Here is a 12,885-nt window from a genome sequence, read left to right as displayed (position 1 = left end):
TTTGAAACATTGCTCGTGATATGTTTAAGAATGCGCAGTACCATAGCATGACAAAAATGAGAAGTTTGCTTCAAGAAATTTTTTTTTCCAAAATTGATCAAAATCACTGTGCCAAAATAAAGTGCCCACTTTATTCATTGTAAAGAAAATATTTTTCTGAACAAATTTAACATCAAACTTATAATTTTTTATGCTTTCCTCTCGCATTCTTTACATGTTTGAGGATCTTTAGCGTATTTTTTTTCTAATTTTTAAAGGTTTATCTAGTTCTGCATCTAGTTTTTGCATCTGGTTCTTCTCAAACGTTATCAAGAGCTTAAAATTTAAATTTATTTGTTTGTGACACCAGTTTTATCCACCTTCGCACATAGAATCTGCCACAAATTCTCGATGGAACCAAGATTTTGACTTCATGGAGGACATGCGAGGTGTTTTATACGAAACTAGTTGAGAAATGTTTTTTGTATTGATTATGTGTGTTGAGATGTTAGCCTGTAGGAACATGTTTTTAGTTTTCAAACCCCATGTTTTTAAAAGAAATATCCCAAAGTATTGATGAAGAATGTTAAAAAAGGTATAAGCCATAGTTGTACTTTCGATTCACACCAGTTTTCCCGCTACTCCTAAAGATAAGCACCCCCTAGCTATCACATTGCAATTTTCGTAATTTACTGCTCGTTAGAAGTGGCGTCCTTCAAGTTCCTCGCCCGAGCTACATCAAGACTAACAATTAGCTTCAATATGATCAAGAACATGCAGATATATCGTAAGATTGTCGAAAAACTGATATTTGGACAGATGAGTCCAAATTAGAACTGATGTTCAAAAATATCTAGACGCGATCCAACAAACCAATATGTATGAAGAGTGCAATGTGATGACCAGGGAGGGGATTTCTATACGAGAAGTGGGGAGCATGGTTTGAATCGACGGCATAATGAAAGCTAATGCTTATATAAGCATCCTGTGTGAATTTATCTGTTTTCTGTGAAAAATACGGAGTTAGTAAATAAATAGATGTTACAACCGGAAGCGACTCAAGTTATACACGAAGAATTTTTAAATAATTTTTTTCAATCAAATCGAATAAAACTTCTTTAATGGCTCCCACTTAGTCTTAACTTTAATCCTATCGAGATTTCGTGTGCAAATTTTGATGCAAATGTGGTGAGAATGACGTGATTAGGAAAAACAAAATATGTTAAAGCTCTGAAATACTCCTAGGAAGAACAAATGCCAAATACGTGCAAATAAAACAAAATAAATTATGTCAAAGGTCCTCGAACATGTAAAGAATGCGAGAGGAACGCATATAAATTATAATTTTGATGTTATATTTGTTCAGAAAAATATTTTCTGTAGAATGAATAAAGTGGGCACTTTATTTTGGCACAGTGATTTTGATCAATTTGGAAAAAAAATTTTTTCTTGAAGCAAACTTCTCATTTTTGTCATGCTATGGTACTGCGCATTCTTAAGCATATCACGAGCAATGTTTCAAAAAATAAAGCAGTACAATAACTTCATTTTTCACGGAAAAAATGTAAAAAATGTAAAATTGTAAGTAGTGGCCACTTTACAGGGTTTCCCACGATATATTGGTTGGTTCCCATCAATTTTTGGTGGATTCCCATATTTTTTTGGTGCGTTCCCACGATTTTTTGGTCGTTTCCCAGAATTTTTTGGTCTAATTGTATTGATATCCAATCGGAAAATACCAATAAATTATAGGATCGAACCAAAAATCTATGGGATACAACCAAAAAATCGTGGGAACGCACCAACAAATCATGGGAACTGACCAATAAATCGTGGGAAACCCTGTATATTGCCGGCCACTGTAGGTAATTGTGCAGCCGGATAGAGATAATGCAACATTTTCCAACCCACCGACCGGAACCGCATGAAGCCTGAAATGACCATGCTCAGCGGAAAAGCTGCCCTGCTCGTGTTTTTTATCGGTAAAGAAGCAGCTTTGCTGAATGATAATTAAATTCCAACCCGCTGCGCACTATGCTATATAAAGCGCTTCTTTGCATTTCACACCAGTGCCAGTAACAATAATGGCACAACACACGCTCAACAAACCCTATTTACTGTTGGGGTGGTGTTGGGGAAAAATATGTTGCGACCCGAGTAAGAGTGACCCGAGTTTCTGTTCGAGATGTGTCGCGTTATGGTGGGCCAACGCCAACGTACCGATGGATTGTGGAGCGAGGTGTTGAGCATAATGATGGCAAAGCTCAACACGTAGCACGTGTCCGTGTTGGTGAAGATGTCCGGATTGAGCTGGCAGTACCGCTGGGCGAAGCATTCCATCATGCGATCGATCTTCTGCGCCTCGCCGGGCAGTCTGAATGACCAGAGGAATTGTCTGCAAAATGGAGCGCGAGAAGGGAGAGAAAAAGTTTTTATTAGAAACAGTGTCCAGCGGGTATTGGCTTCATAAGCGCACAACTTACCTTAAAGCTTGCACCAGTATAAGATTCGTAAAATCGTGTAACTCTACAAAGGCCTTCAACACCTGCTCGTTAAAGTCGTTCTTTTCGCCCAGATAATCGCCTGAAATGCAGTGGAAGAGAGAGCGAAAAAAATGCATTATTGTATCGGTTTTATTGAAATTAAAATTAAACACAAACGGTAAACGAATCGCACATTAATGTGTGCTACCTCTTCGGACACTCACACAGTGAGTTTCATTTTTATACATCGTTTTACGAACTCAAAAAAGGGCCCAGTAATATTTATTGCCATCATTCGAATGATTTAAAATGGCAACACTATTTAAGCTTCCCCCCAATACTACATTTCCCCCATGCTCAGTTTGGGCGTCCGGGTTCGCTTGTTCGACGATTGCTCATCTCGTCGGCTGGGGAGGAAAATTATCACATTCGCGAAAATTAATGTGTTTCACTGCTCCGTATATTTCTTCTTTTTTGTTTGCCTTCCCACTGTATGTGTGTGTGATGATACCGGTACAGAATGGTTTCGTGATTACGCACAGGACACCATTGTGCCTTCCTTCCTTGGTGTTGTCCTCCCTGTGCCCGTGTCAGGTGCAACACATGAGGGGCGAGCAATGGGCCCACAACATAACAAACTACCCATTCTGTGACCGCAAAACAACGCATCACACACACAGGCACACACACACATGATGGGAGAAGGTTGGGATTGTGGTGCATCATCCATGGGGGCTACCGGAATTGAAATGCGGAAGCACCTACTATTTCAACCCTTCCACTGTGTATGTCCCCCCTTTTACTTCTTTAAACATCTTTCAATCATCGGTCAGCGTCAGCGCGACCCAGAAAAGGGTGCACCAGGGCACGTTCCACGCGGGACCACAGAATCCGGAACCACAACCACAACCCCGGCGCTGCACCATTGGACATGTCCCGAACGCCCCGAAAATCAAACGACACCAACAAACGTTCTGCGTGTCCCTGTGTGTGTGTATGTGCAACAAAATAAGCGAACCCTCACCACACACACACACACAACAATTGGACACTGTGTTTTAATCGCATTTTATCAACACGATATTAATTATTTTTGTTTACCTTTTATCGGGCTGCGCCTGCCATTATCAGGCTGCCTATTGGAGCTGGGTAGCTCCTGTTGGGTAGTGTCGCAAAACAAAAAATCGAATACCACAACTCAAAACCCATCCTCTGCATGTGTGTAAAATAACATTGTGCGGTTATTATTAATTACTCATCCCCATCACCCTGCAAAAGGCGCAATGATAATAATAATAATAGGGAATAACAATTTTGCAAAGTTTCGCGCCATCAATCGCCCACTGTTTTCATGGGTCTATGATGCGTGGTTTATCATTGTTCAGGGGACGACACTCAAAGGTATGTAACACGTGCGTGCGCGTGTAATAATCGAAAAAAGTTGTAAAATTGCATTCCAACGCAACAGCAAACTATTCGATGCGTATTTTTTAGTGTTTTTGAAATGAAGTTTTTCGGTCCCGGAATCGATCTCGGGTAGCTCCGAAGCTTTTTTGGAATCGATACCGGATAGTAGTTTCGGAATCAGTTTCTAAAATCGATTCTGGAATCGGTTCCGGAATTGGTTCAGGAATCGGCTCCAGAATTGGTTCCGGAATTGGCTCCGGAATTGGTTCCAGAATTGGTTCCGGAATCGAAATCGGCCCCAAAATTGGTTCCAGAATTGGTTTCGGAATCGGAATCGACTCCGGAATTGGTTCCGGAATTGGAATCGGATTCGACTCCGGAATTGGAATCGGCTCCGAAATCACAATCGGACACAGCAAAATGGAGTCGGTCCATAAGAATAGGCATTTGGGTCAAATGATACTACGTATTGATAGCCGCGTAGAATCAAAATTTACCTGTACACGGTCCATTTTCATGAAGATTCGCGTATTGATTTCGCTTCTGAAACATTTGATTTCAATTCAATAACGGATTCTCATTTCGGAGGTAATTCCAATTCTGGAGTCAATTTGGATTCCGGGGCTAATTGCGATTCCCAAATCAATTCCGATTCCGGAACCGATTCTGATCGCGGAATCGACTCCGGAATCAACTATGGAATCGGCTCCACAATCGGAATCGGCATCGGAATTGATTCCAAACACGCAATCAGGTAGGTCCAATTCCTAGCTCCCACCACTAGTATTTTTCCTCTTACATTGTATTGGGAAAGGCGTTTTGAATGATTGTACAAATAATTTTGAATGCATAAGCTGATGGATACTGGAGTTGAACACAGAACGAGACAGAAACACGGCCTTATCAGTGTGACCAAGTTTTTTGAGCAGTTTGAATGACGAATTTACGACCACATTTGCACAACGAAAAATCCCCATTTGCATTGAATGCACTCACCATCCCCTGTACCCAAAATGGCTACATTTAGTGATCGGCAAAGGCTGATAACGACTGTTTAACGGTAGTGTGACTCTCTTGTTTTTTTGCTTCGTTATGTTTAATGCTCGTGTCATGTCACGTGCCCATATCGAGAAAGGGAAAGAGAGGGACTGTATTTTAATTAATATGCCATTACATTGCCCATATCTATCCGATGCGATCGAGTGTATTTGGCCCCGTGGTAGTCGCGGGACATTTCATCCATTTCCACAATTAGCGTATAAAGTGGGTGGGAAGGGAGGGAGTACAGAAAAACAGCGCACGATAAATCTTCCCTGTTGCCATCAAACTTTGCTACGATTAAAATCATTAGCGTATGAAATAAGTATGATCCTCCCAATCCCAATCCCTCCCGTATGAGGCTTTTCAGCATGGTGGGGAGGACAAAAAGTGCAGTTTGTTGTAACAAAAAAAAAGAGCTCCATCACGTGTTTTTTTCTTTTTTCTGTGTTTTTGCAATACTGTACGAACTCGAGCGCATAATTTGTGAATTAAAGTTTAACAATTGATGTGTGTGCGCGGGGGTTGGTCCCGTAATTCATCCCTTTTGCGTTGAGCTACCGAGTGTCCACGGCATGGCGTTGGTGGTGGGTGTGCAAGCGGGTGCGGGGACAGGGAGCAAATTGAAAAAGGCAATTATTTTATCTGAGCTCATCATCGGGTAAAGCTTACCCCAGACACGTACTTTCCGTCCGCCCAATGTACTCCCTTGCTTTTATTACGGTATCGAAAACGAATGGAGTAGTGTCCGATCCGGTGTGCTGAATCGAATTCCAAAAAGTATGCACTTCCCTTTCCAATTTACTGCTACTACTTGCACGCAGGTACAGGACACGACTCTCCTCGCAGTCTGATATGATATCGATATTACAAGGATCGTCGATTAATCGTACACACGTGGGAGATGTGTCAGGATGAAGAGCAAAAAAAAAACACTCTCATTTGACATTAGCCCGGTAATGAATAAAACACCGCGCAAGGGACAAAAAAGGGGAAAGATAGGAAGGAATGCAAAAATACGCGCATACACAGATCCGAATGCATTAAATTGCATTCGTTGCGATTAACGAGTTACACACGCACGCACACGATGGCAATAAAGATCGCTTACTTCCCGGTAACACAACACCGGGTCCGAGCACAGCACGAGAAGAGGCAAAAAACATGTATGTATATATTTATACCCAAGCGCCATAAACATATCCTGGCGCACATGGACATCGGTACATGGAACACACACACACACGCCCATCTCCTCCCTGCATGACTTCACCTAGGCGAATTCGAATAAATCCTTCCAATTTATGGCTTTCGTCGTGTTGTATCGCGCGGCTGGTGAAATTGTCGCGCTGGCACCACCTTTCCTGTCCGCCAAGCATTCTTGCCTGGCCTGGAATGTATACCCCTGCCTGCCTGGTAGGCATATACATTATTTATCGGACCCGGTTTGTCTGCAGATGGTGCGCGCCGTTTGATGGATGATTTCTAGCATTCGATTCTGTTTCGGAGTTGCAAAAGCACACGCATACACACACAAACACACAGCAACCGACAACAGAGACGTTGTAAGCACATACCGATGGCCGTTTTGTTGAGACCTTCTCCCTTGTATAGGAACTGTGCCACGTCCTGCGGATCCGTCCTTAGCAGCTGGTTTTCGTATAAAAATTCTATTCCTGTAATGGCAAAAAGAGAAAAAAGAGAGAAAATAGAAAAGTTAGTATAAATTTATCAAATTGAATATTTCATTTCAACATGGAGTACAACATTGCAGGCAAAGAAGAGTTTAGTGCAAGAAGGAATAAGCGTATAAAGCTACTGGTTATTTTAACCAAACATAAATTATAATTATTGGAGCGGTCCCGTGGTACAGTCGTCAATTCAAACGACTCAATAACATGCCCGTTATCGGTTCAAGCCTAGGATGGACCATCCCCCCGTACCATGGATTTAACTATCCAGCTGCGTTGCGTGGTAATGAATTAAGTCTCTAAAGCCTTATAAGGCCGGACATGTCCGCGTAGGATTATAATTGAAATTATAAATTATAAATTATAATTTGAATCTTTAACAAAGATTAGAACAGCAAAAAAAAAATGAAAATTTGATGTAAATACTCTAAAAGCGATACTGAATGATCCTGATCATGATGAAGTAATAATGACAACGCTCAATTGTACAGTATAAGTACAACGCTTATTGGTACAGTCAGTACCGCAAAATGTCACTGTCAATGTCATAAAAAATCTGACTGTAACAAAATCCATGTCAGCGTCACGCACTCAATTCTGATAATCAGAAATGATACTCAAAACGATTGGTGTGATCAATGCATGCTTCGTGACATTATTGGGACCAATGCTTGGTCAGTCACTATGTCATGACTTTTTTTACTGTGATCAGCTTTGTAAAATGTCTAACATAATCATGACAAATTCTGGCTGAAACAAAATAATGTCAGTGTCACGCGTTCTACTGTGATGATCAGAGGTGAGACTCAAGGAGTTGGTGTGATCATCTCAGGCTTAGTGACATTTTGTGCAACCAACTCTTCGTCAGTCATTTAGTCGCGACATTTTAAGTCGGTCAGTAGGACCCCTTTTAATTGTATTTCAACATTTCAAAACCTTAATAAAATGATTTTCATGACGTTTTTTTTTAAATAATATGTCAGGACAATCAGGATATTAAAAAAAACTGTAAAAGTAACAAATTATTCTAAAACAATGCTATCACCAATAGAATGTATTGAATAGGAAGTCATTCTAAAATGACGTAAAATATCAATTTGTTCAACCACTGTACATACACAAAGCATGTTCAACAAAGACAATGTGGCACTAGTTAGCGAATCTCTTCAGAAGCTCTTAAGAAGAATCCCGTCAGAAGAACGTCATTTGTAAGAATTAGCTTGCCACAAACCGGCTTGGCTTACCACTCGATGCAATAATACACACCACCACACTATCCCGGCCGGCGCGACATCAAGATACTTCTTCCGACACTGACAGCTAACACAAGCATACCACCAGTGGGCGAAATGATGAATGGTTTTTTAATTTTAAAAAGCACTTCAAACCTGCTGGCGGGAAGGAACCGAGTGGTTCTTCAAGGTCGTGTACACGCGCCAAACATATCTCCCCTCCACATCTCAGGTCCAGCGGAGAATGAGAGAGAGCGGAGTGGCAAAACTAGTCGAACAACTCTTCCTGACAACTTCTCCAGAACGCAACGCACCCATCACGACCGGTGTGTACGGTGGTACCCAGCACACTCCTCCTTCGACAGGTTTGAATCGATCCGAAACTATTCGTCTATAGTGTCCGCCGTACCATGTTCCGTGCCGTACAAGCTTAATTGCTCCATTTAGGAGCAACAGGTTCGAACGTCGCTTTGTTCAACCTGAACTGAGGAAAGGAACCTGAACCATCATCCTCCACCATCGAAACGGATGTGGACAATTTAATTAAACGAATAAAGACAATCATTCATCGATGGTGTTGGGTGGGTAGGTAGGGCAGGGCCACTTCTTGCCAAAGGGATGATGGTTTCTGTATGCGCCCCGGAAGTAGCCTTGGATACCACCACCAACACCACCGGGGAATCTTCTTCTGGTGGGGAATCTGAAACGCCCAACAGGGAGCGCGCATATATCACACCAACTACTTCTACATGGAGGGTTGAGATACAACACGCAGCGCGCAATGATTAATGCTTCCGATGGGTGTTGCAGGAGCGGCAGAAGAAGAGTTGTGTGTGATGGTACCACTTAATTGTTTCGTAATTGGAAATGGAAGATGATATTGGTTTAATAATGATATATGATAGCGTCCTGGAGATTTCTAGAGGGGTTTGTGCGATAGCAAGCTCGAAAGTGCTCCAAATGCTTCACAATTTTGAACAATTTTAGGTTCAAAATATCAACCAAAATATTTAAAATTTATAAAAAATGGGGAAAACGATGAATTTAAGACGCATAACTCCTCCCGAGGAACCATCGAAATTCTTCACTCTAAAAATTCGCAACAAAGTCCTTTAGCGCGCTCTCTCTCTAAAACACCCCAACAACGCCAACCACCTGGGGCGAAAGTTTTCGCACAAAAACAAAAGCGGAAACTCGCCCAAACAAAAGCTTCCAACGCTCGGCGTACAAAACTTTCCATCCATACCTTTCTTTGGATCCATGTTGAACTTTTTCCGCCCCAGCGCCATCTGTTTGTCTTTGTTGGAATGTTTGTTCTCCTCCTTGCTTTCGTGGGCTTTCATCTCCGACTCGACCTCGTTCAGCTCATCGTTGATTTGCTGCGGAAAAGGGAAAACAAATTCATTATTATTTGGAAAAGAAACGTAGAATGAAATGAAATATTTATAGCAAAGCTTTCCTATTCCCAGACGTCAATTGTTGGTGTATCCCCCTTTTTCCCCTCCGTATTTAATGGACATTGCCAATTACCTTACGATGGGGCTGGGAGCAGCTTCGCTGGTAGACTAGATTACTTCTATTTTTACAGTTGTTGCACATACGCAACACTTTGGTAATGGGGAAGGTCGAAGCTGCTCCCGCCGATGTTGCCGCTGCGACCAGTGACCTTGGTTCTAGCCCGCCCGATGATGCCGACACCGGCGGCGGCTGATGCGGGTAGTTGCGGTTGAACAGATCGGCACTGTCATCGATGAAGTCAAAGTTGCTGTCGTCCAGTATGCTAAACTGTTGCTGCAACTCCGGACGTCTGGCGGCATCCTTTAACCGTTCGTTGTTGTTAGCTTCTTTGGCCGGTTCTTGCGCTAACCGGGGCGGTGGTGGAATGGCAGAACCATCCCCCCCCACCGGACCACCGTTCTCGAGCGCGTTCAGGAAGTTGCGCTTACTCTCCTCCACCAACTGTCGCAGGTCGAGGTTACTGTTTAGCAGCTCTCCATTATCACTGAAGATCAGCCCCACCCGGTACGTCCGCTGACGGTTCAGTACGGTCGTCTTCGTGACGGTTGTGACCGTTTTCGCACCGTACACGACCTGCTGTTCCTTCCGGCGCCGCAAACTGTTCGTCGCGTACGGTTGCAACCCGTTGGTAGCACCCTCCAACGGAGAGGAGGCAGCAGAGCTTAAGGCAAGATTGCTGTCGGACGAGGCAGATTCGAGCAGTTTGTCGGCGTGCTGGTGGTGCCGGGACACGGTCTTCGTGATGGTGGCAGTCGTGGAGATGCTGCCCGTCGTTTCCGGTGGTTCGAACACCTGCACGTACTCGCACGTACAGGCGGGTGAGGGACGCTCGATGGTGGAACTGCTGGTGGACACCACCTCATCGAGTGGGGTTGGCAACGTTCCGAACGGACCGGGGGAGCCACCGTTCGTAGTGGCGGACGGTAGATCGACGCAGCTCTTTTGCAGTGGTTTGTCCGGCTCGAGGATCGCCTTTTTCGGCTTCGGCTGACGGCGCAACGACCAGAACCAATTGCTCGGGCCTTTCTTGACGTTGCCGACTACGACATCGCCGCCGGTGGCGCTCGGTGGCAATGAGGAGAACATGTTGCCTCCGATTCACTGAGAGACTAGCGCAGGCACTTGTTGGCTTGGATCGCGCTTGGAGGGCGAGTTGTCACTGTTGCACACTGTGCTATTACACTAAACACTAAATAACACGCTATATCTCTCTGCGCGGCTCTCTGATTGGTTTGAATTGCTGACGGAGACCGCGGTGAGTGGCAAAATTTACACTGGGGCGCCTAGCTGTGCGGCAATAAGACGCGAATCTCGGCTGGGCTGCTGGGTTTTGGGCAAGGCTGCAGCACTTCACGATCGAACTCGCATCTGATCGCCGCCGGGCAGCAGGAATGCGGCGCCCGCCGATGGCGGCACAGTCGTCACGACAAGCAAACGCTTTGTCCTTTCACTTGGAGTTTTCATTTGATTTGTGTTCCACCGCTGCTGCCGCTGCTTCGCTGCTGGTCACTGAACGAATTTCGGGGCGGTTTTTTGAACTGTCATAAACGATCTCACTTACTAATGCACTGTTGTTGAGGTATATTTTGTTGCAATTAAAGCGTCACTAAAGAATGGATTGATGTTAGCATTTGATTAGCGTTGTTGCACTTTTGGTTTAATATTAATGAATTTACGGTAAGCAGTTGTAGGAACAGGAACACAGCAACAGCAACTGTAGCAGCAAGTCTTCAACAGCTTTGATCAAGATTCTTGGCATTTTTTACAGAATTATTTGTTTCACAGTGACCATTATATTCCATTCCCTCAATTTCGTGAATCCTAACCATAAAAACGACTCAATTTAATTGTTGATTGGTTGTAGTTTTGCTAATTGAGTCGTTCGAGTCCGTTTGAGCCGATGAATATTTATAGAAAAAACATCCAGAACAAGCGAATTTATTGAATTTGTGGCACGGACTATCAAAAATTCGAGAAAAATCCCTGTAACAGACGCCTTAAGCCGGAGTTTTAGAAAAAAAAAACCCTTTATAATCGACTGTAATTCGACCTTTTTGTTAAATCTTGGCGCTTTTAACACAGTCGATCATACACAAATCCAAAATTTCAGATGTTTCGAGCAGTAGTCGAGTCGGATATGGAATAACAATTTGGACCAAATGCCACATGGGTACTACTGATCGTTACTGATCAAGATTTATAATATTTCTCTATTTATGCAGTAATCGCTCAAAAATGAATTTTAAACAACAAACAACACATTTAAATACAGCTAACAATCCGAACCCCTATTTGAATAATCAACTTTGAAGAATCGACAAAGCAACATCAGCTGCAACGTTTGGCCCACATTCACACAAACCGACCGTATAATAAAGTGGAAAGAAAAGCTTTACGTGTCGAGCAATCGGTGATCCAATTTTCCACCAAAACAGCAGAAAAAACGATGTTCAGTTCCAGATCCAAATCGACCCCCGCATTTGTGATTTGTCTGTCCATTTGTCTGCCCGTTGTGTTCCCGTGCACGAGATGACAGAGCCGAACACTTCCACTTTCCGTGCATTGGCAGAATGCCAAACGTTTGACTGTACAGACAGACAGAGACATAGGGAAGGGAAATCACGATGCCAGTCCGTGATGATTTGAAGCGGACACGCACGGGAAGGTGGTGTTGTGGCGCATTACACACGCGTTTTTGATCGACAGAAATTATTTTGGCTCCGTTTGCGCCCTGGTAGTTGGATTACGGTGTATGTTAGTGGCACAATTATACATCCCAGCAGCAAGTAGCACAAGGGAAACACACTGGAAAAGGGGCACATTTGATTGAATGGTATTGGGTCTTTGATTGTGTTACTGTTCCTATTTTGCTTGCTTGGAGTTAAGGCAACAATTAGCCAGTGAGCGAAACTGTGAAAATTAATCGATACAAAAATCCTTGGAGTCAGCAGGGAGTGGGGATTAAATAGTTAAAATAAGACTAATATACCCACTAATAAAATAACCAGCCACTTAGGCTCTTGTCGTTCGCCACAAGACACCAATAAAGCGTAACCTTTCTTCGCTCCACTCTAAATCTAATAAACTTGCCACACTAGCGGGATCCATTTCCTACATCTCATCCCCATACGCCGTTGCGAACTTCCTAGTCACCTTATAAGCCGCTGGGGCAAAACCAATGACGGTGTGTACGGTGTGAGTGTCATAAATTTCACTTCATCACTTACACGCCATCATGATACCGCCGCCAACATACGTCCCCGAAAGGCCACTGGGAGACCTGGGAGAGCTGCAAAATGCCAACACTTCTTCTGTCGATGACGCCGCGCGGCGCGTTAGATTAAGCGTAGTAGCGCGCACCCAACCAGGCTAATATTTGGCTCGTGTGTGTCATACAGGGAAGTTCGATTCAACTGCCCCAAAGACGGCCGGCCGGCAGTCGGCAGAAGAGGAAAGATTTAATTCAATTTATAACAATCATCACCCATTCCCGCACGGATGACGTTCGTGGAAACAAGAAGTAGTAACGTTCCACTG

General features: G+C 43.6%; 1 protein-coding gene across 5 annotated transcripts in view; it reads right to left on the bottom strand.

The window, feature by feature from the left end:
- The window catches only part of LOC120959585 (cytohesin-1), a 61,521-nt gene that overhangs the window by 8,350 nt on the left and 40,286 nt on the right, over positions 1–12,885 (bottom strand). For 4 of the 5 annotated variants that reach the window (XM_049609839.1, XM_040383073.2, XM_040383074.2 and 1 more), the window contains exons 2-6: positions 9,361–10,954; positions 9,077–9,209; positions 6,485–6,583; positions 2,463–2,562; positions 2,200–2,374 (exon numbers count right to left, since the gene is read on the bottom strand). In XM_049609839.1, coding sequence (XP_049465796.1) covers positions 2,200–2,374; positions 2,463–2,562; positions 6,485–6,583; positions 9,077–9,209; positions 9,361–10,434 — 1,581 coding nt within the window. In that variant the 5' untranslated portion in view covers positions 10,435–10,954. The remainder of the gene's footprint in view (positions 1–2,199; positions 2,375–2,462; positions 2,563–6,484; positions 6,584–9,076; positions 9,210–9,360; positions 10,955–12,885) is intronic. The other variant, XM_040383077.2, reaches the window with a different exon arrangement.

The sequence above is a fragment of the Anopheles coluzzii genome, chromosome 3, assembly GCF_943734685.1.
Source record: "Anopheles coluzzii chromosome 3, AcolN3, whole genome shotgun sequence".
Taxonomy (NCBI): Eukaryota; Metazoa; Arthropoda; class Insecta; order Diptera; family Culicidae; genus Anopheles; species Anopheles coluzzii.
The sequence above is the reverse complement of the archived record's forward strand: the minus strand, read 5'-3'. Positions and strand labels throughout refer to the sequence as shown.